At 41.9% G+C, this 24,158-nt stretch overlaps 1 protein-coding gene across 5 annotated transcripts in view; it reads right to left on the bottom strand.

Moving 5' to 3' along the window:
• ERG (ETS transcription factor ERG) overlaps window positions 1–24,158 on the bottom strand; it is a 175,492-nt gene that overhangs the window by 110,035 nt on the left and 41,299 nt on the right. For all 5 annotated transcript variants that reach the window (XM_039914651.1, XM_029082971.2, XM_029082970.2 and 2 more), the window contains exon 2: window positions 18,434–18,521. In XM_039914651.1, coding sequence (XP_039770585.1) covers window positions 18,434–18,472 — 39 coding nt within the window. In that variant the 5' untranslated portion in view covers window positions 18,473–18,521. The remainder of the gene's footprint in view (window positions 1–18,433; window positions 18,522–24,158) is intronic.

Raw genomic sequence — 24,158 nt, forward strand, 5'->3', positions numbered from 1 at the left:
ATACAGTTGAGTGAATGACTAATAAACCTTCAAGCTGGGAAGCACCACGGTGGAGTGCGGCAGGGAGTCAGAGGACCATGGTTCGAGTCCCAGCTTTGCCACTCTCTGGTGGGGGAATCTTGAACAAGTCATTTAACTATTATGGGTCTCGGTTTCCCCATTTGAGAAAAGTGGATAATAATATCTGCCTTTCCCTACAACACATAAATGGTGAAAGGACAAAAGGAAGAATAGTAATATGTGAGTTCTTTTGGACTAAAAGCACTTTACAAAATCAAGGTATTATCATCATCATTATACAAGACACTGAAAAGGGCTTCTTAGTACACTGATGTTGCTATTTGAAGTTATGAAATCTCACCATCTTCCTCCTCATCTCAAAGACTGTAAGCTTGTTGTGGGCAGGGAATGTGTCTACTTATTGTTGTATTGTACTCTCCCAAGCACTTAGTACAGTGCTCTGCACATGGTAAGCACTCAATAAATAAAATTGAATGTGTTTCCGGCTATTTTGGATAACTTCATTTTCATAGACGATACAACAATTTGAGGCAAATTTTTTCTTCATGAATATTTACATCTCCAGCACTAAAAAGCTAAGAATACTGCATTTTATTAATAATGTATTTTCTCATGAATTCTGAATTAATTATTACTATATTTTATAGAGTATTAATAGTGTATTTTTCCATGAATTCCCTTTATTAAAAACTGGATTCTGGACAGAACTTCCTAATCAAATTAATATTTTATTTATTTTAAACTTATAGACACAACCTTTTCCCAAGAATAAGAACTTCTAAACTAGAATCACAGGCAAATTTCATTACAAAAATCTACTTCTGGCCCACCTAAAACTTCCACTAGGGGAAATGTGAACTAAACACGTTTCACTGAGCTAAATTTTAGTTTTGAGTTCATTAATGAGGATTCTTAGAAGTACTTACTCTGCTAATAGGCTGGAGAAAATACCTGAAAATCAGATCAGATAGAGTCTTCTCCCAAATGGGGCTCACAATCTAAGAGCTAGGGAGAGAAGTTTCCTTACTTCCATTTTCCTCTGAAGAAATTAATCGATCACATTTCTTGAGCGCTTACTGTGTGCAGAGAGCACTGTTCCAAGTGTTTGGGAATGTACAATATAACAGACTTGGTTGACATGTTTCCTGTCCTCAACAAGCTTACAGTCTAGAAGGGGAGACAAACATTAATATAAATATTACGAATACATACACAAGTGCTTTGGGGCAGAGAGAGGGGTGAATAAAGGGTGAATATCCAAATTCAAAGGTGATGCAGAAGGCAGTGGGAGAAGAGAAAATGAGGGGTTAGCGGGGGAAGGCCTCTTGGAGATGTGCTTTTAGTCAGGCTTTGAAGGTGGAAGAGTAATTGCCTGTTGGACATGAAGAGGGAGGGCTTTCCAGGCCAAAGGCATGATGTGAGCAAAAACTTTGCTCCTCTAATGCCAACTGTACCTCGATCCAGTCTATCTCACTGCTGACCCCTTGCCCACATCATAAGTTTTTGAGCTGGGTTGTAGTAGGAAATTAGGGCAGTAAGTTCGGAGGGAGAAAGGTGAATAAGTGTTTTGAAGCTGATGGTAAGGAGTTTCCGTTTAATAAGGAGGTAGATAGGCAACCACTGGAGGTTCTTGAGAATGGAGGAAACATGAACTGAACATTTTTGTAGACAAATGATTTGGGCAGCAGAGTGAAGCATGAGCCTGAGTGGGGAGTGACAAGAGGCAGGGAATGGAGGCACAGAAAGGTTAAGTGACCTGCCCAATATCACCCAGTAGGCAAATGGAGAGTTGGGATTAAAATCCAGGTCATATGACCTCAGAACCCCTGCCCTTTCCACCACACATACTACCTCCCTTGAGTAAGAGCTGAGTCTCAATTTTATACTTTTGAAGGCATTTTACAGGCCAGCAGTGAGCTATTTTGAACTCTAGGGGAGTTTGTTACTAAGGGAGGCATAAGCAGTCTGAAAAAGAGAATACACCTTCCTAAAACCCTAATCACCCATGAAATAGTTTGTTTTTTCTTCGGCCCAACACAAATGGGATTCAAAGAAGAGGCTTCCTGTGACTCAGTGATTCACTAACCTAGACAATCCTCTACAGCTGCTTTTCTAACTGCTGTTCAGAGTTCTTCGCACCCTTTAAAATCAGTCCAACTTCGCCCCGGAGGTGAGCGAAATAGTCTTTCTCTCCACTGACTCTTAGAAGGTTGTAAAATACTGTGAGACCCATCTGGATAAAAGATGTTCGATAATTATAAATCATTATTGTTTATATTGCCTGGTGGGGACTGCATTGCTGGTTATATTATGCCCATATGCTTCTATTTAAGGTTCCTCATTCAGGCAGGAGATGGAGTTCAGCTCAGAGCCACACTGCCACAGTTACGGAACTCTGAGGCTGAAAATCCTGTCCAGAGCACAGAGTTTCTGCCCAAATTAACAGAGTAATCGGGTGGCTGTCTAGAACTGGCCTTGGTGTGTTTTACCTCATTCTCTTTTAAACCGTGATAAAGCCCTGAAGTACATCCAGCTTCATAAAAGGTGATGGGGAAATATTTCTGGAGGCAAGCCGATAAGCTGATTGTGTACCCAGGCAGCAAAGCCCGAAGGTTTTTGCTGCAGTGGAAAGTGAATCCTTAATGCCTGAAGTGAGGCTGACTTTACACAACTTGGGATTTTTTTGTAATATCATCCAGTGGAAAAATGTTTTGTCCTAAGCAGACTAGATAGCATTTTGAAGGGATAACAATTCAAATGTTAGCAGACATACTCTTTAACAAACAACTGACATCAAATGGAGATAAACTAAATGAAAATATCCTGTGACTTACTGAATAACAAAATCAAAGCAAATTCAGGAGAAACAGTAACATTATTATTAAAAAAAAGACATTCTGGAAATATTAATGCTATACTTCAAAAGAATAAATTCTGTTCAAAATCCCCTCCCATTTCTCATGATCTAATCAAATCTGCCATTTCGCTTAAAAATCGCATTATGAACACCTTGTGATTTGTCAACGTCAATGGCTCAAATCATTGGCTATTCACCGTATACATTTTCAGAAAGCTTGTTTATGAATTCTACTGATAAGTCTGATATTTTTCCTCCAAATCTCTCGAGATGTTTACAAGGCAAATGACATCATCACTACTACAGGCTTAACTATGTTTATATCAACTGGGTTTTGGAAGGTCATCAAGATGTTATTTTAAAAAATCAGTTATGTTGCTTAATGTGATCCTGATGGTCTAGAGTCTCATTATCTCTTGAAATAGTGAGATTAGTGTAGCATAGTACAAATGCAAATCATTCATATACAGCATTTTGCAGAATGTTAATTTTCCTGAATTCCTGCACTCTTCGAAGATTACTTTTTACCACTTTCAAAATGAAGCGTGGTACATAAATCCTTAAACCACATCTCAGAGAGAGGCCCAGGGAATAAAATCTAACCAGACCAGTGGGAAAATTTATTCAATAAACTAGAGGATTGGAAATCTAAATGCAACTTTCTATTACCATCTCTCCTTTACAATGTCTATGTATTGCAGAGACTTCCTACCAATGCTAGGAACTGTTTTTTTAAAAAACAACAACAGATCATTCTCTCTGAAGGGTGAGCACCCTTTTCCCAGCCCAAGGTTAATGTTTCCCATGCTCTGTCATTAAATCAAACTGTGGTACAAACATTCATTAATAAGTAGGGAAAATTCTTGGTAACTCTGCCCTGCCTTAAATTTTGGAATTTCAGATCCGCTTTCAGCTAAGACAGTGCTTTAATTACTGTCTTTCATTCATTTATTCTAGAGAAGCTGTGTGGCTTAGTGGAAAGAGCACAGGCTTGGGAGTCAGAGGACATGGGTTCTAATCCCACCTCCGCCACTTCTCTGCTGTGTGCCCTTTGGCAAGTCACTTGACCTCTCTGTGCCTCAGTTACCTCATCTGTAAAATGGTGATTAAAAGTGTGAGCCCATGTGGGACAACCTGATTACCCTGTATCTACCCCAGCGTTTAGCACATAGTAAACACTTAAATACCATAATTATTATTATTCTTTACTCCAAAGTCCCCCTGCTACATTGTAAGTTCTCTGAATGCAGAGACAATGTCTACTAACTCTACTGACCTCTCCCAAGAGCTCAGTATAGTGCTCTGCACCCAAAAAAGTGCTCAACAAGTACTACTGTGGCCCCTGTTTTGGTTTTTTTTTTTAAGCAAGTCATGAACAGGAATACACTAGCCTCCTGGTGACCTATAGGCAGGCCAGATATTCCCTGGGATGTGGGGGAGACAGCAGCCATCAAGTTTGCTCTTTGCACACAGAGCACCATTACTCAGTGAAAGCCCATCTCACACAAAGGACCCCAGTCCGAGTCCTCAGCTGTGAGAATAGCTGCTTATTAGCCCCTAATTCTTTCTTTCTTGCAATCCACAGAGCAGGTAGAGAGCCACCTCTGCAATCCACACCACATCGAGCATTTGGCCAAAATTTCCGGAAAAGAGAGTCTGACTCTGGTCTCCAGACAGGGCAGAAACACAATTAAAAATGTTCCATTCAATTGCCCCAAGGCAACATGGAGTAAGAACCTCTTCCAAAATACTCATCTTGAGACAGAAAGTTTCAATTCTGCCCTGGATCTGTGATTCACCTGAGTTCTATATTCCCCGGATGCCCCTCGAATTGTGCTCTCAGAGTCATTTCCACTCTCTGATTCATGATCTTTTTGGTTGTTTGAACATTCTTTTGCTCAACATAAATGATGTTTCACTGTCCTTGTTAATCCTGATCATTTTCACATTTTAAAACTGATTCATTAGAATATTTAAACTGCTGAAACAAGAAGTCATTAATACTTGCACGCCTCAATTTGTACAATTAATCTCAAAAAATCATAAAATCTCTGGGGTGGCCAGTCAACAAATGCCTGAGAGTCTGGGGTTTCCACATTCAACCTGCAGTCAATCAGCTGCGAGCAAGTGTCATGTTTATTACTTTGTAGGAGGCAAGTCAGCGATGCTAGCAATTTGGGCCGGCTGAGTAAAAGCTGCTCTCTGCTGCCTCAACCAACGGTAGACAAAGATAGCTTTGCGTTCTTCATGAAGAGAGTCTAGAACTGAATGGGGTTCTTCTGTGTCTGGCTTAGAGGGGCATTAATTCAGGGATATTCTCTTAATCCATCAAAGGGCTCCAATCCATCAGGGCTACTTACTAAGCAAGTACTCCCCATCTCTTCCCTCCTACTGCATCATTTCTGTGGCTAAGTCTATACTCTTTAATTAATCAATCAATGTTATTTATTGAATGCTTACTATGTGTACAGCACTGTTCCAAACACTTGGGAGGGTACAATACAACAGAATTTGCAGACATGTTCCCTGCCCTTAATGAGTTTATAGCCTAAGCACTTAGCTCCACACCCTATCCCCTCGGCACTTATGGACGCACCTTTATATTCTGCGGCTTCCCCTGCCGGTAATTTTTTTAATATCTGTTTCTTCCATTAGAATGTAAACTCTTTGAGGGCAGGGACCATGTCTACCTACTCTATTGTTATTTTCTCCCAAACACAGAATATGGGGTTTACTTAGTGTGAAGCACGGAAGAGTACTCTCTTGTAGAAGCAGCGTGGCTTAGTAGAAAGAGCCCGGGCTTGGGAGTCACAGTTCATGGGTTCTAATCCCACCTCTGCCACTTGTCAGCTGTGTGACCTTGGGCAAGTCACTTAACTTCTCTGGGCCTCAGCTACCTCAACTGTAAAATGGGGAGGAAGACTGTGAGCCCCACGTAGGACAACCTGATTACCTTGTATTTACCACAGCTCTTAGAACAGTGCTTGGCACACAGTAAGCACTTAACAAATACCAACATTATTATTACTCTCCTCTATTAGAGTGTAAACTCTCTGTGGGCTGGGAATACCTCCCGGTTTTGTTTTCTACTGCCAAGTGAATTGTGCCCAGTGAGTGTTCAATGCTATCACCACTACTAGAGAAGCAAAACACACCTTCCCCGCCCTCAAGGAGTTTACAATCTAATGGGAGAGCTGGACAAAGATTACTTACAAATAGAAGCAAGAGGGAGCATAAGGATACAGCAAAAAGTAGTATAAATCCCATCAGCATGAAATGACTGACTATATAAATGAATACATAGGACAGCCATGTAAGTAACAGTAAAAATAATGGCATTTAAAGGCTTACTAGGTGCCAAGCACTGTACTGAGCACCAGGCTAGATAAGAGATAATCAGGCCAGCCACAGTTCTTGTCCTACCGGGGCCCACAGGCTAAAGGGGAGGGAGAACAAGTATTAAATCCCCATTTTAGAGATGAGGAAACTGAGACACAGGGAAGTTAGGAGACTTGACAAGATCAAGCAGCCGACAAGTGACAGTGGAATTAGAAGGCAGGTGCTCTGGCTCCCAGACCTGTGCTCATTTTCCTGCAGTTCCACTCCCACTTGGGAGGGGTGAGGCCAGCTGTCTTGTCCTGAAAAGGAGAATGGGTGGCTGACTCAGCCAGCACTATGGACTTAAGTCCTCACCAAGGCAGGCAGAAACAGGGAGGGTAAACACCACCCGCTGCCAAGTTAGTTGCACTTTTGGCTGCGTCAGAGAAGTCAACAACTTCCCAACACCAGAAGCCCTACTGCAACCAGCTAAGGTTCTTAAGGCTGCCCTGTCATTAAAACAAAACTTCCAATTTAAGGATATACAGAATACATGAACAGAAAAGCATGCCACACAGAGCCCATCCAAACTTCCTTGAAATCCAACCATGTCAAAGAAATCCAAAGAGATCACAAGAAGGAAGCCAGAGAATTATTTAAAAACACAACATCCCTGGAAAATACATCCACCACATCCACCTCTAAGGGAAACTTTATTCCCCTGCTCCTTGTGGGCAGGGAAAGTACCTACCAACTTTGCTGTACTGTACTCTCCCAAGCCCTAAGTGCAAAGCTCAATAAATACCATAGATCATCTGGTTTCCAGCCCACTCAGATTTGCCCCCAAAATGATTTGGAAGTGTCTGAGTGGAGGTAAATCCTGGATATATTCTCTTTCTCAACTTTTTTTTATAGTCCATGGAAAGTAAGAAACGTTTACAATGAAGTGATAATGATGATGGTGGTGGTAGTAGGTAGCAGCTACCTACTATGTATCAAACACTGTTTTAAGCCCTGGGGTAGATGTAAGCTAATCAGGTTGGACTCAGTCCCTGTCCTACATGGGGCTCACAATCTTAGTCCACATTTTACAGATGAGGTAACTGAGGCACAGAGAAGTTAGGGGTCTTGCCCAATGTCACACAGCAGACAAGGGGATTAAGACCCAGGACCTTCAGACTCCCAGGCCCACATTCTAACCACCAGGCAATGTTGCTCCTACTAGGCAATGTGTGATGTGAGCGTGCCTATGGCTAAGCCCCCAAAGTCAAAGTGAAGCACAGTGTTGCATAACTGCCTGGTGAGTTCTGGACAGGCAGGTCAGTCAGGTCATGCTCAGGTCATGCTGAAAGCAATAAAGAATGGAGGAGAGGGTACGGCCATCAAATGATGGCCCGTGGTCCTGGAACGCCCTCCCTCCTCACCTCCACCAAACTGATTCTCTTCCCCTCTTCAAAACCCTACTTAAAACTCACCTCCTCCAAGAGGCCTTCCCAGACTGAGCTCCTCTTCTCCCTCTACTCCCTCTACTCCCTCTACCACCCCCCCCTCACCTCTCCGCAGCTTAACCCTCTTTTCCCCCCATTTCCCTCTGCTCCTCCCCCTCTCCCTTCCCATCCCCTCAGCACTGTACTCGTCCGCTCAACTGTATATATTTTCATTACCCTATTTATTTTGTTAATGAAATGTACATCGCCTCAATTCTATTTAGTTGCCATTGTTTTTACGAGATGTTCTTCCCCTTGACTCTATTTATTGCCATTGTTCTTGTCTGTCCGTCTCCCCTGATTAGACTGTAAGCCCGTCAAACGGCAGGGACTGTCTCTATGGACTTGTTCATTCCAAGCACTTAGTACAGTGCTCTGCACATAGTAAGCGCTCAATAAATACTATTGAATGAATGAATGAAAATGAAAGATGGATGGCTAGCCTGAATTAGTCAGTGAGCCTGGATTCACTTGACAAGTGTGCCAACTTCCACTATGTCACATTGCGGCCCAGGATCTCTGCAGCGAGACAGAAATAACATCATTCCCCAGGTCTGGAAGTCTTTTTCCACCACCATTCCTACTATCCTCAGTTATGGTTTACTATTTATTGAGGCTGCAACAGAATGAGTAGCAGTCCACGGACATGGTGTTCGTTCTTCTAGTACCAGAAATCAAGTTTTCCTGGTGGACAAAGCCTCTCCTCTTTGGGAAAGTTAAATAAACTTTAGGCATTGTACTGCCTGAGCGCTCAGTACAGTGTATTGCAATTCTACAGGCACTCAATAAATGCTACTACTACACAAACCGCTACCTGTAAAGCAATAGGTACCAGTAAAACCAAACACTGCTCAATAGAGTGTTAACTTTCCCAGCACCTTGATCCCCTGGGGTCCAGGTGCTACATTTTTCAGGGCCAACATCAACTACTGTGGAACGTGTGAAATCTGGGGGTTTCTCCATCCGTGCAAGCCGGCCCTGCATCTTTTAAAATGTTATTGAAAGCTGGGTTGGGGGTGGCACGTTTGAATACCCTACTCTTTCACCACAAGATGAAAATGATTGAATACATAGAACCATCTTAAAAGTTGTAAAAATCTGCTATGGGAGCCATGAAATGGGACTGCTCCAATAGCAGCGAGTTGGTCAGATTTAGAGGGTCGCCTGCTGTGAGGGGCAGGGCCCAGGCTACCTCATCTACAACCACAACCAGACAGAATGAACCAACTTGAAATGAAGCATCTAGAAAAGCAGTGAGGCCCGATCTCCAGTGTGAATGCTCAAGCAAACGAGGAACAGGAAGACTGCAGTGTTTACCACTTATCAATTACGATGGCTTGGAATTGCTTTCTGTGGAATACATTTCATATAGATGTCATTCAAAAAGGGCAAGGGTCATGTCTATTAACTCCTCTGTACTTACCCAGGTGCTTAGTACAGTAGAGAAACAGCAGGGCTCAGTGGAAAGAGCCCGGGCCTGGGAGTCAGAGGTCATGGTTTCGAATCCCGGCTCTGCCACTTGGCAGCTGTGTGACTGTGGGCAAGTCACTTCACTTCTCTGTGCCTCAGTTACCTCATCTGTAAAATGGGGGTTAACTGTGAGCCTCACGTGGGACAACCTGATATCCCTGTATCTTACCCCAGCACTTAGAACAGTGTTCTGCACATATTAAGCGCTTAACAAATACCAACATTATTATTATTATTACTCTGCAGAGTAAGAGTTAAAAAAAAACCAGCATTGGTTGATCACTTAAATTACTACCTGCTCATCCATGTTATTTCAAGGAGAAAGAAAGAGTATCACAGGAAATCATAAGAGGAACCAAAGGAGATGAAAACCAGGCATTGTTTCTTTGGGTTAAACTGAATGAACACAAATCAGTGGCTCTTGGAGAAAGACTGCAAAAGAGTTTTGAAAAGAATTAAGATGGGCTAATCAATAATGCAAGGTATTGTACTAAGTGGGAAAACATAAGAGTCAAAAGCAGTTGAAAAGAATTAAGATGGGCTAATCAATAATGCAAGGTATTGTACTAAGTGGGAAAACATAAGAGTCAAAAGCAGTATTAGCATTTATTGAGCTCCCAGCAGGTGCAATACATTGCACTAAGCATTTAGAAAAGTTCAGGACAGAGAAGAGACCCACTCACTGCCCACAAGGAGTTTATACTCTAATGAATTAGACTAAAGCAACACTCTCTGGAACACCTTTTCTATAGGCCAAGAGTTCTAACTATCAATTAGTCAATGATATTTACTGAATGCTTACTGTGTGCAGAGCACTGTACTAAGCGCTTGGGAAAGTACAATAGAGTTGGTAGACAATCCCTGTCCTCAGTGAGCTAGTTTACAATCTAGTGGATAATGTATTTATCAAAAAGATATATATATGAGTCCCAATTGAACACAGTTGGTTAGCAAGGTCTATTTTTTTTCCATGGAAGCAATAACAAGGGAATGGCAACTTTCTTTATGATTCTCAAGTCTCTTGAGGCTGTTTTAAAATTACTTCTTTATTCGGCTTCCCCTTGGTGTTTTATGACTGGCCTTTCTAATGGATTTTATTATCTTGGTGTGGTTTGCTGTTTGGAGGCTGTTCTAGGGAAGGGTGTGGCTTAGAAATCTGACAGATGAAAGGGCTTTTAATATTCACATTTTAAAATGCTCAACCTGCGAGTAAACCATTCCTGTACCCTACACCCTTTGCATACTGACATTTATTTTTCCAACAGTAATGAAATAGCCTTCTAAAAACATTGGAGAAGTAGCAAGCACTGGCCTCAAAAGCCCCTTGCTGTCTCATTCCCAGCTCTCAAGTAGTAATGTAGGAAAACAAAGACAGAGGAGGAAAAGCAGTCTGTGTGCAATGTACCCACCAAATTGAAAGGTTTGCAAGTGGATTATTTTCTTTCTGATAACAGCAAGGTGAGAGAGAAAGAGCCCTCTGAGGGCCTAAGGCATAATTAAAATACTGCATATTTTCTTAGCATAAACTTTCCATCCTCTTTCTTCCTCCCCAAATCACCTTCTCATAGTACCTCATCTTTCGATTCTCTCACGCCTCTTGCTCACACAGTTTAAAATAGTCCCATTGCAGTGGCTGGGCAACATGCCACCCCCTTAAAGTGATACATTTTATTCAGTAGAGAAGCAGTGTGGCCTAGTGGAAAGACCATGGGCCTGGGAGTCAGAAGGACCTGGGTTTATATATATGTATGTTGGTATTTGTTAAGCGCTTACTATGTGCAGAGCACTGTTCTAAGCGCTGGGGGAGATACGGGGGAATCAGGTTGTCCCACATGGGGCTCACAGTCATAATCCCCATTTTACAGATGAGGTAACTGAGGCCCAGAGAAGTTAAGTGACTTGCTCACAGTCACACAGCTGACAAGTGGCAGAGCTGGGATTCGAACTCATGACCTCTGACTCCAAAGCCCATGCTCTTTCCACTGAGCCACGCTGCTTCTCTAATGCTGGCTCTTCTACTTGTCTGTTGTGTGACCTTGGGCAAGTCACTTAATTTCTCTGTGTCTCAGTTACCTCATCTGCAAAATGGGGATTAAGACTGTGTGAGCCCTATGGGGAACAAGGATTGGATCTGACCTGATTAGCTCGTAACTACATCAATACTTAGTACAGCGCCTGGAAACATAGTAAGTGCTTAATAAATATGATTTTAAATTTTTTTAAAATATGGTTTTTGATCTAGGTATTGATCTTGCCTTGATGTAGTAGAAGTACTAATAATAGAATTATTACTGAAATTGTATTTATTAAGCGATTACTATGTGCCGAGCACTGGGCACATAGGGAAGATACAGGATAATCAGATTGGACACAGTCTTTGTTCACAACAGGATTTACCTTCTAAGAGGGAGGGGGCAAACAGGTATTTTATTGCCATTTTCCAGATGAGGAAGCTGAGACACCGAGACATTAAGTGATTTGCTCAAGATCACAAAGCAGGCAAGTGAGAGGCAGAGACAACAACCAGGGGAAAAGACAGTAGTAAAAAAGATTCAGTTTTGTAAGTCTCTGCTTTAGTGTACGAGGGTCCTGAAAGCTAGTCTTTGTGGTCAGGCCCGTCTGATTCAGAAATTTTCCTGAAAATTAAAAAAAAAAAACCCACAGAAGGGAGTGACTGGAGTTACTTCATTGATCAGGAAGCATATCTTCAAAATAGTAACCCCAGGCCATTTTTATCGGATCATTTTCTTCTTGAAAGTTATGGTAATTCTCCCCGTCTCTTGTTCTAGCTGGCTGAGTCAGACTTGTAACAACGGTGCTTTGGAATGTTCTCATCAGCCATCATTTCTGAATCTCACATTCCTGGGTTCTCAAGAAAGTTTTACGGAGAAGCATCCATACATTCTGCTCTAATTAAAAGTCAATTCTCGGGATTTTGCTTTTTCTTCCCTCTTCCCATTTTTTTGTTTCTCAGCTATGGCTTCTACCCTACACACTTGGCTTCTGCTTTTGAACACAGGTATGAAGACCAGGGGAGATCAGAAGACCAGAAGAGTGAGAGAAAACCAGGATAACAGACCCTGTCTTGGCAATTATCCATTAATTACTTGGTAATGGACAAAAAATAAATTTAAAAAAAAATTGGCCTTCCATAAGCAATCTATTTTTCCAGGCCACAATGGAGAGTGAGATTTTTGAAATTTTTGCTTCCTCTAGAGTAAGGCCACATTTGAAAATAATTTGATTTCCTTTTGACTTTCAATTTGAGCAATAATTTTTTTGAAGAGCAACAACTACCCTGGAGTGTAAACAAAACTCATGTTTGGTTAGGAACCAGTGGGAGAGGGAATCCCAGGAGATCCATCCAGTTGGCTTGACAGTAGTTTTTTAGGAATGTTTTGGGACTAATCACAAGGTCAGTTCCAGAAAAATTGGTGTCACCATTTGGCTTTAGATATCTCACATTTAAAGTGACAAAAACAATTAGTTTTGGTTAAAGTTTGAAGACGAAGTGCACAAAATGACACTAAGAAATAAGCACTGTGCCTAGACTGATTTTTTTTTAAGAAACCTTCTAAAATTGAACAAGTACTCTCCATTAAGATAAACACAACCAGAACCTTTAATTTGACATTGGAATTTGATTTAAAAAAATAACTTTTTTCCTTTACAGATTCTGTTGTGGAACCCATTCCACCATCTGGTTAACAGAATCTGTACACAGGATGAATTTAGGCAAATGTGTAATAATGTGCTGGCAACCGGACTGCTCTTTAGGATGGAACCATTACCTCTCTCTCCACCTTTAAAAAGGGGTATGTTTTAAAAATAAAATAGTTGTCCCCTTTCCTGGGAGAATTCACCAGTCCAAGTTCTCTTGCATTGCCTTTCCAGATGCCCAGTGATTAGATGCAAGTTCTCATAGACAGAGTTTGTTTTTCCAGAAGAATAGTTGTCTCTTTTTGGGATGCATCTTCTGGCAGGAAAGTCATTGGAAGAGCAAAGGAGATTGCAACCCAGAGAATTGGACTGTTTGTATTGTTGTTGTTTTGTGTGTGTATGTGCGTGCGCACGTGCGTGTGTGTATGTACACTCATATACAATTGTGTAGATTCTCAATGTCAATGCTGACTTCATATTTTTCCATATGCTGTGGGTGAGATTTCTTCTTGTTACCCTGTTTTAAGTCAAGATCTCAGTACTGGCAACCTTATAGTTGATTTTAATTCTTATTGGAGTGCAATCTCCTTGTGAGCAGGGCACACATCTTGTGCTTCTGTTGTGCTTCACAGGTGCTAGGAACATAATAAATACAATTACTACCTCCACTAATCATTCAAATAACTGCCTCGATTCAGAGAATTACCCTGAAGATGCCCAGTGAAACCAAAAGGGGTTAAGAGGAGCAATAAGCTTCCTCTATGCACAAATACATAAGCAAGACATATTGTGGTGTTGTGTACACTGTCTCTCTTCCAGCAAATGCTCCATCCATCTCCATTATCTGGACCTCAGAGGAGAGATTTTTCTAAACATCTTTTTCTGTGAAATACCAGAGAACATCGGCTTAAATCCAATTTGAAGCTCTAAACTCATGTGAAACAGTTTGCCTGTGCGCGCACACCCACACCCACAAACTTTCTGTATGCATCGAAACCCTGAAAACATTTTATAGTTCATAGTCCTCCCAACAAGCTCTAGTGAAGATTTCCCCTATCACCAGTCTCAGGGCTCAAGCTCCCAAAACAAGTTTTCATTACAAGCAAATTTGACTCAACATAGAAAAAAAAAACCAAAACCAACTTGGTTATAATCCTAGTAATTTCCTAGGTATAGGTCTAGAGTTCTTAAAACTGTGCCTGAAAACTCTTCCTACAGATGACTGCAATGTTTGAGATCCTCTACCGTGTCAGCTTGGAGTGCCAGGCTACTTTAGGTTAGATTAGGTTCTGGTTGTGGTTAGGTTAGGTTAGGAGAAGCAGTGGGGTTAGAGCACAGGCTTGGGAGTCAGAGGACATGGTTTCTAATGCCTGCTCTGCCACTTTATTGCTGTGTGACCTTGGGCAAACCGCTTAACTTCTCTGTGCCTCCGTTACCTCATCTGTAAAATGGGGATTAAGACTGTGACCCCCCCCCATTAGACAACTTGATTACCATCTATCTACCCCAGCACTTAGAACAGTGCTTGGCACATAGTAAGCACTTTACAAATACCATAATTATTTATTATTTATGTACTCTTGTTCTGAGTTCCACACCTTTAATTCTCATCCCGGAAGGGACACTTGTCTGCTGTGTGACCTTGGGCAAGTCACAATTTCTCCGTGCCTCAGTTACCTCATCTGTAAAATGGGGATTAAGACTTTGATCCTGTATCTACCCCAGTGCTTAGAACAGTGCCTAACACATATTAAGCACTTAAATTCCATTTAAAAAAACAGAATAAAATTTTACCTTTTATTTCTTTCCAAACTCTCAGGATTCAATAGATCAATCAATGGCATTTACTGAGCATGAATGGACACTCGACTAAGTGTTTGGGTGCGTACAGTTATGAGATACACATTCTTTGCCCTTATGGGGCTTACACTTTAATGGGGAAACAGACAAAAATGCTTTACAGAGTGTGAAAGGAGGTGGAAGAACAAGATCAGAGCAGGAAGCAGTACCAACCCATCAGGATGAAATGGCTGAACAGATAAATGAATGCATATATAAATATATAAATGAAATGTAAATAAAAGTAGAGTATACATATGTACATAAGTGCCAAGGATAGGACCATTATCAGTAATGGTGTTTACTGAGCACCAACCAATTACAGGATGATGCCACCTGTTTTCAATTATTTACATTCATTTATCAGTTTCCTCTAAAATATCTTGTGGGTATCATGATTTGATCTAGTTCTTTGGACTCCTTCGCTATGAAAAACAGTTCTGGTGCTCCAGAAACAAGAGCACCTTTTCTCCTCTTCAGTTCTCCTTTTCTGAGGAAAAGTGTCCTCCACACTTTTCCTGAGGACACTCCATGGAAAATTAATATAAATGGTGCTTAAACCCACTGTGGATTTGATATGACACTTGGAGTCCAAGATAATTTGGGGGGAGAATTTGAGTCCTTTTTAGATGACAAGAACATTGCCGTTCCACCCAACCACAAAAGAAATCTTCTGTTGTTTATACTAACACTTCAAATGAAACTCTTTCAGATCCAATTTATAAGAACTTCCTCTCTCAGTAGAACATCCCAGAGACTCTTCTGTAGCATGTAAACTTTAGCAGCTAAACTACCCAAAGCAGACATATTTGGAATGAGTCAGGGGAAAATCCATTATCCTTTATTTTCAAAGGCAATAATGTCTTTCACCATTTCCTTTACCAAGAATTCTCACCAATAACTGGGGCAGGAATTTTTTTGAGATTTGATATTTTTTAATTGGTATTTCCAATGAAACAAATGCAGCATTATTTCTGGTTCCTTAATCTTGGAACAGGTTCACAGTAGACAATTTCATTGGCTTTAAATCTTCTCCATTACTTTTGGAAGAACTGGAGGAGTTGGAAACAAAATTTGGTTCGAGATCGTTATTCCACTAATTACCTTTCACTTTTCATTCCTCGTTAAAGATCAGGGAAAACACAGATCGATAGAGTTGTTTTCCTAGCTAATTTTAGGGTTCAGCGGTGTTCATCTGTTCTGGGGCACCCCAAAGCCATATCAGAGGATCTAGAGAGTGCTTGGGAGGGAATATCAATCAATAAATGAATTAATCAGTGGTATTTATTGAGACCTTACTGTGTGCAGAGTACTGTACTAAGCACTTGGGAGAGTTCAATACAGTAGTGTTAGAAGGCGCAATCTCTGCCCTCAAGGAGTTTTCACATCTAGTGGGATAGAGCCGGTAAACTCCTCAAAGGACAAGATGGTGTCTTTTATTTCTATTACACTCTCTCAAGTGCTTAGTCCAGTGATCTGACACATTAGGTGCTCAACAAATACTATTTGTGAGTGAGTGGAGGAAGAAGGGAAATACAGCCAGGAGCCCTGCACTAGGGTCTCCTATGACATGTTCCTCACCTGCCAAGGTGAAAAACACGACTTCCCCTTATGCTTTGCTGCTTACCGGCTTGGATGAATCTGGTTTATAGTAAATAGCTATTGCCTCAACAAACTCATACCTGGCTTACCAAAGACCAGCCCTGGTGACCTTTTAGCTTGTGGTTTAGAAAGAAAGGGAAAAATGGAAGACTTTTCTTAGGGACAGGGTATGTTGGTCATGCTCTGCTCTTTTCAGGCTCACACACATGGATGGTATATCGCCACTGGTAGTGTCACCTTTGCAAATGAAAGACAGTTGGCACTCACACACTCTTGCTTTGTCAATACCATGGTTTTTCCAAGTGCTCTCACGTTATTTATCTTATTTTTACCCTCACAACAATGCTGTTAGGTAAGCAGAAAGGCAGCTATGACTATCCCCATTTTGAAGATGAGGAAACTGAGAAAGAGTGGTTAAATGATTTGCCTTCGGTCACACTGCAGGATGGTGGCAGAGCTAGGACTTGAGCCCAAGTCTCCAGCTTTCTGACTAGCACTTTTCCAATACCCCACACTGTCTCCCTTTTTTCTTTCTCTTTCTCTCTCTCTCTCTGCATATGGAGAGAGTATGATATCTCTATTTATATGGAGAGACAGCGTTCTGGCTGTTTAAACACACACACACACACACACACACACACATACACATTGTGCTTATCTATATGAAAAACCTACTTGATCATCTAAACTAATTCAATATTGATTACCCCTTGTCAGTTTAGAAATGGGAGGGTAAGACTACCAGTCAAAATGCCCAAAAGATGAACTCATGATATTCCAAGCAACCAAAGCTTTTTTCTGTGTCAGCTTGTAGTTGGCAGTGGCATTGCTGCCGAAGAGGAGGAGATGTCTGCTGGGGCCCAAGCCCACTTCCTGACAAGAATACTTCAGGTTTGGCTGATGAGGTGTGAGCAATGGCAGATAAAAAGGCAGTACTTGCACAGCTTTCTTTCCTGCTGACCGCAATACTGGGGTGTCAAAACTTTAGACTGACTTCTCCCTCCCCACAAATGAAACCATCCACACAATCTCATCGTCCTGACCAGATCTGCCAATCAATTTGCTCCACATTTCAGGAAAATACTGACTCAATCCCTAACTATTAAAAGTCATATTGGTCTCTGAAATTGGTCACTGTTTAGCACATGCCAACCACAAGACTCCAAACAACTGTATTCCTGGTTTTTTCTTCTCCTTTGGGTTTCATGACAATATGGCATGAAATCTTACTATTCCTTTGGCAGAAACTTAAAAGAGAGGTTTTCAAAAACTGAGGATAAAAGGTGCCCCAAAATTTCCAAAGGAGGTTTCAGACTACGCAAATCTCATTTTGCTTTCCAACACAACAACCGTTTCCCTTCAGGGCAGTAAAACAATGCTCAATGCCTATTCCATTTTGTTCTCAACTACTTAGAGGTGGACCTGGTTCAAGTTGTCTTGGCAGACAGAGGGAAGTCAAAGCCCTAGGAATGAAATGGGGAGCTCACTCTGACCCCAAATCCATCCTTTGGAGGCCTGGATTAACCATCCACTTAGGTCTCCACCTGACTTGCCTTTGCAGACTCGGCCTTAGCATGTAGCCAGCTCTGAGGTGGGAGGGAGGGTGGCCGTGGATGGTCTTTGTGGATACCGGTCACCCAGATGCACGTGACAACATGAGCACTGTACAGAAAAATGCAGTAGCATCATCTGCACCATTTAGGAGACACCCAGGGCTGGAACTTTTCTCCAGGTAATTCCTGACCACAAAGGGTGCTCCAAAAGTCACTGTGTTCCTGTCCCACAAGTCCCATTAAGCTGTGGGACTCAGCAGCCGGGGTCACGGAGAGGTAAGCTGGACTCTGAATTACAAAAAAACAACAAAAAACTGGGCACAAGAGGTCCAAGATCACAGCAGTACACAGGGGCGGACTGTCGGGTAAAAAACCCAATGAAGCGTTGCCCTTTTATCTGCCCATTGTCACATAGCTGTTTAGACTCCGCTCCTCCCTCTGCTGCCAGTTTCAGTCTCTGGATCCGGCATTATTAAAGAATGTATTCCTCTTGCCTCCCAAGCTGGCTTGGAAGAAGCAGTACACCATCCCAGCCACTTTCCCGACAGTTGTTTCCAAACTCTCATTGATAACACTGTGGCATTTTACCCAAAGAAGGATGGATTCAGAGCAAATAAGAAACATACCTTGATCTGAGCTGCTGGATCTGGGACAGTCTGAATCATGTCCTTTAACAGGCCAACTTGTTTACCAGGAGTTCAGACCCTCGGGCAACTGAAACAACACAAAAATCAAAAGGTAAAGGTCTTCACTTTTAAGGTTCCTTTTCTGAAAAGTTCTATTTTTTATGAGACAAGATACAGTTTCTCAGTCATACATGAATCCTGCTTTGGCCCAAGTGGTGGTGTATGCTACTGAGGTAATGATGTGATTGCCTCACATTGATGCTTTTAATGAGGTGGTTTGACTCTTCTTCCGCTAATCCTGAAACAAAGCATATCTTCCTAAAATGATCACTTCAGATTCAGAATATTCATTCAATCACTGCTATTTATCGAGTACCATACCTTAGTTCTGGTATTTACCATATGCCAAGCACTGTGGTAAGTTTTGTGGTAAATTTAAGATAAGCAGATGGAACACAGTCCCTGTCTCCCATGAGCTCAGAACCTAACTGAAAGGTATTGCAGGTACATTATCCCTATTTTACAGCTGATAAAACCAAGGCCCAAAGAGATTAAGTGATCTGCCTAAGTTCACACAGCACGCCAGTAACATGGATGGGAGTGTGAAGAGCCTTGTTCAAAGCACCTAGGACAGCATATCATAGAGAGAAGACTGGGTCTCTGACTTCTAGGAGTAGTTGTTCCTCAAATGCTCAGGCAAGCCTCCTACTAAAAACCCCAAAATCACCAATATCACATTCCTCAACAGGATTTACTGAGTACCTGAGCACTGTTCTAGGCACTTGAGAGAGTACAGCAGAAAGAGAAGACAATGGCCCCTGACCTGGAGGAACTCTAAGATGGAAAGACAATTGAGCATTTGGCTCATTCATAAGCATAAGCATGACCATGCTTATTTCAATTAGTGTAAAAGAAAATCAAGTGCCATTTAGTACGGATGATAAAACTAGAGCTTTCAGGAGGTCCCAGTAAAACTGTCGGGATCTCTGTTCCTACTCAGGCCATACGATAGGATTCATCACAATTTGAGAACAACCACTATCGCCCTCTGGGAGCCAGAGTCAAACTGGGAGGTGTGTTCACCAGGGCCTGCCTGAGATCAGAGTTCAGCTCTCCTTCCCTTCCTTATTTCCTGGCTACTTTTAGAGAATTCACCAAATATGCCAATATTATTGATTTAATTACCCAGGATATTCAGGTCCAGGGCCCCCAGATCTCTAAGGCTAACTGGGGCATGCCTGAGTTCACTGGGAATTTGAGTGACATGGCCATTTTACCATCCAGTAACCACGAGTACTGTACCTTTAAGTGCATTTAGAAATAGACTCATTTCCCTCATTCAATCCACAGATGAATCTGTCACCAAATCCTGTCGAGTCTACTTCCACGACATCCCTAGAATTTGCACTTTCCTCTCCATCCAAACTGCTATCATGCTGATCCAAGCACTTATCATATCCCACCTTGACTACTGCATCAGCCTCCCCTCTGAGGTCCCTGACTCCTGTATCTTCCCACTCCAGTCCATAATTTACTCTGTTGCTTGGGGTTTTTTCTAAAAAAAAGTTTCAATCTACATCTCCCCACTCCTCAGGCCCTCCAATGGTTGCCTATCTACTTCTGCATCGAATAGAAATTCCACATGATCAGCTTTAACACACTCAATCAATTCTCTCTATCTATTACAACACAACTCGCATATTCAGCTCCTCTACCACCAACATACTCCCTGTATATCAATCTCTCTCCCCACAGTTGACCCCTTGCCCATGTCCTTCCTCTGTTCTGGAACTCCCTTTCCTTTCACATCCACCAGATTTCCACTCTCCCCACCTTCAAAGCCCTCCTAAAATCACGGCTCCTCCAAAGAGGCCTCATTTCTCCTACATGCCTTCCCCTCTGAACCACCTATGCACTTGGATCTGCATCTTTTAATCAATCAATCAATGGTATCTACTGAGCGTTTATTATTTGCAGAGCACTGTACTAAGCTCTTGGGAAAATACACCACAGTTAATAGACACGTTCCCCGTCCATGATGAGTTTACAGTCTAGAGGACGAGCTTATAGTGTAGAGGAAAAATATACTTTCAATGGTAGACCTTTAAAATCACTTGATAATCACCTCGCCCTCAGTCCCACAGCACCTATGTAGATATCCTTACCCTCTGTATTTTCTCCATTTGTAATTTAATATGTTTCCTCCTCTAGACTGTAAGCTCCTTGAGGGCAGGGACTGTGTCTACCAACTGCATCCTAAAAAGAGCAGAGAGGACAAGAAACATGACTGAGATTTTTCTCTTCTCCATCCCACCCTCCCATCCTGGTAGCACTTATTTACAAATCCTTACATTCCATTACTTCTTTCTAGCTGTAGTTTCTTTATGTACCTGTCTCTTCTGATAAACTGTAGTGATGCTAGCACCTATATATGAGAGTTTTGGGAATCCTCCAGACCACTGACAGATTTTGTGAACAAAATAAAATAACTGAGAGTCATTTCTGTGGGAGAGATTTTTTTTTAAAGTCATGTCTGACATATTTCATGGCAAGGTCCACTTTCCTCATTTAAGCTGGATTTGGGTTTTGACTGTCGTGTCTGTTTTAACGCCAGTTCCAAGTGATTAATCCCTGATCAAGAAAAGAATGGCTCTCTCTGATTCAAAGTGTCACAAGGAATGAGAGATGAGGAGGCAAAGGAAAAAAACCAGTACTGGGAGCTGAAAACATTAAACATGACGACACAAAAGGGACAGCCTTTTGGTGGGCACCACGTGGCCAGGACTGTGGGTCCTCTAATTGGCTTTTTAAGCGACAAATGCACTCATAGCTGAACTTCACTGTCAGTGGAGTCTCCTTCAAATAATCAATCAATGGTATTTATTGAGCACTTAGTGTGTGCAGAGCATTCTTCTAAGCAAATGGGAGAAAACAATATGGGCTGGTAGACACATTCCGTGCCTACAGGGAGTTTACAGTCTAGAGGGAAGAAATCGTTCAGTGGAACCTCCTTCGAATATGAAGGACAACCACAAAAAATGACCCTGATAAAGCAGAAGCGCTCGGCCGCCGGCAGGGGAGACCACAAGGCAGGCTAAGGGAAGGAAGAATGCCTGTATGCTCTAGCCTGCTCCGCTGTGGAAAGCCGCAGAATGCACCGCAAAGGATTCTGGTATGAAGCACAGCTTCTGCCCATTTCACTCCTTGCAGTCTGGGCGTGCTATCCGATGAAAACATTCAGGGTGATTTCTGAGGAGAAGGTGTGGGCCAACAGCCTTTCAAGAACAAAGCAGACAGCAACAAGGCAGCTGCCGTTTAATTTCAGCCTGTGAGTTGTAATTTTGCCTCTGGGTCCTCTACCGAAATAAGACTTTCCAAAGGAAAACACACTGTAAGGGAAAGGCGGGTAACATCAAGAAAGGGAATGGAGCTATAAATAGCGGTTCTTTCCAATTTTACACTCCGCTCTCTGTTAAAGGAAAAGGCTTTTGTCCAAAAAATACTTTTAAAAAACCCTCTCAACTGGTAAAACATGCACCTTTGGTAATTTCAAAATCTAAAGGATTCAAAATCAAGTCACGGAGCTGGGGAGGATGAACCATCTCTGCTGAAAAACCTTAGGAAGAAGAGAACTTTTGAGGTTAGAGCCACGGAGCCTCTCGCTAACATTTTTTTGGCAAGATGAGTGACATATTATGAGGTAATCGTATTGTCAGATCTGTGGAGGTAACAATTCCACCAGCCAACACAGAGGCTCTTCACAGTCAAAGAGAAACCTGTTTTATATGTTCAAATTAACATCCCAAACAAGATTCACACAAGATTTTGGATTTCTGCCATCCTTCGCCCAAATAACGGATTGCCACAATTAAGGTCAACGAGCCTGAATGTCTCAGTACTGTACAGGGAGGAAATGATGGGGGGTGGGGGGAGGAAAGAAGAGGTGACATACGCTTATATAGGATAACTGGGTTGAAATTAACAATAATAATATTTATTAATAATAATAATAATGTTGGTATTTGTTAAGCGTTTACTATGTGCCGAGCACTGTTCTAAGCGCTGGGGTAGATACAGGGTCATCAGGTTGTCCCACGTGAGGCTCACAGTTAATCCCCATTTTCCAGATGAGGTAACTGAGGCACAGAGAAGTGAAGTGACTTGCCCACAGTCACACAGCTGACGAGTGGCAGAGCCGGGAGTCGAACTCATGACCTCTGACTCCGAAGCCCAGGCTCTTTTCCACCGAGCCATGCTGTAAGTATTAAGCACTTACTATATGCTAAACCCTGTTCTAATGAGATAATCAGGATAAGCACATCGGACATAGTCCCTGTCCTACATAGGACTCAAAGTCTAAGAGGGAGGGAGAAAACAGGTATCATCCCCATTTTGCAGATGTGTAAACAGGCACAGAGAAATGAAGTCAACTGCCCAAGGTCATATAGCGGGTTCGTAGTAAAGCCGGGTCTCTTAACCCCTGGTTCTATTCTGTTTCCATTTAGGCCAGGCGGCTTCTAAATAAATCCCCAAATTTTCTCCAAAACGTAAGGCCAAAATCTACACACTCTGGGGAAGAGGGAGCGATTGGTTGCACCGGATCCTATCCCCATTCCCAGACCACACCATCATCATTCACACTCTTGACAGAGGAGGTCGGAAGCGCAGGATGTTTCCACCCCCCAGACCAAATGGGGACAGGGAGGGCAGGACAGATTAGAAGTGGAGGACAGAACTATTCTGGGAATTTTTGCACTGGTCCTCTACCCACTCCACCTTCCTCGCCCCATCTCCACCTCCACCCTCCACATTCAATTCCCATTGTTTTTGATGCGAGGGGAGCTTTCACCATCCAAACTCAGGCTTGGTTGAATGAGGAAGCTGCCTCTTTCCTTCATATTTTGATAACAGAAGCAGCACAAATACATCAATAAAATCACCCAAATTTTGGAAAAATCCACTTGAATGATCTGGTTATACTTTTATTGCTCAGACTTGGTGGCTGTTTCTAGTATTTTAAAAAAATACACATTTTCCACTTGCCAGAGGACTTAAAAGTCCTCCGGTCCATTTTCCATTGTCTTTCTGAAGGCTTTTTTCATCCCTATTTTTTCTTGGCCCAAAAAACCCTTATTTCTGTTTATTTAATTTCTGTTTTTAACTTTTGGCACCTTCGTTACCAATGTATGAACTTTTTAAAAAAATCAAACAGCTGTATAAACATCAGACATTTAAAAAGCAGAGTGATTTTCGATACATGCCTACTTTTATTGCAAAAAAGGACCTGGAAAAGTGGATTTTAGAAACGATGGCATTTCAGGGGCAATTTAAACTTAACATTATTAAAAATGCTAACGCTTTTTACAAATAGCAGTACAATACACTCTCATTTAAACAAAACTTTGGAAGACAAATAGTACTCTTTAATAATACTTCAATTTGTGGTCTTTCAGTTTTTGTTTTCATTTCTTTCAAGCACGTTTGAAGAAGGTCTATGAATAGCTACCAGTGACGCTGGGTATAATTTTAAACTCTTTTTCAGCATCTGGAAACTAAAGGAATTCACCAGATGAAACACATGGGCCTTTCACAAGTGGAGCTGTGAGATCCAGGCTTAAGTCTTCAGAATAAGGATTCTGGTTGGTGGAAACTTCTTTCCTAGCAAACAGAAGTCAACCACAACATAGAAGTCAACCCACAGAGCTTTCAGGCCCTCTTTGGGAAG

The sequence above is a fragment of the Ornithorhynchus anatinus genome, chromosome 18 (assembly GCF_004115215.2).
Source record: "Ornithorhynchus anatinus isolate Pmale09 chromosome 18, mOrnAna1.pri.v4, whole genome shotgun sequence".
Classification (NCBI taxonomy): Eukaryota; Metazoa; Chordata; class Mammalia; order Monotremata; family Ornithorhynchidae; genus Ornithorhynchus; species Ornithorhynchus anatinus.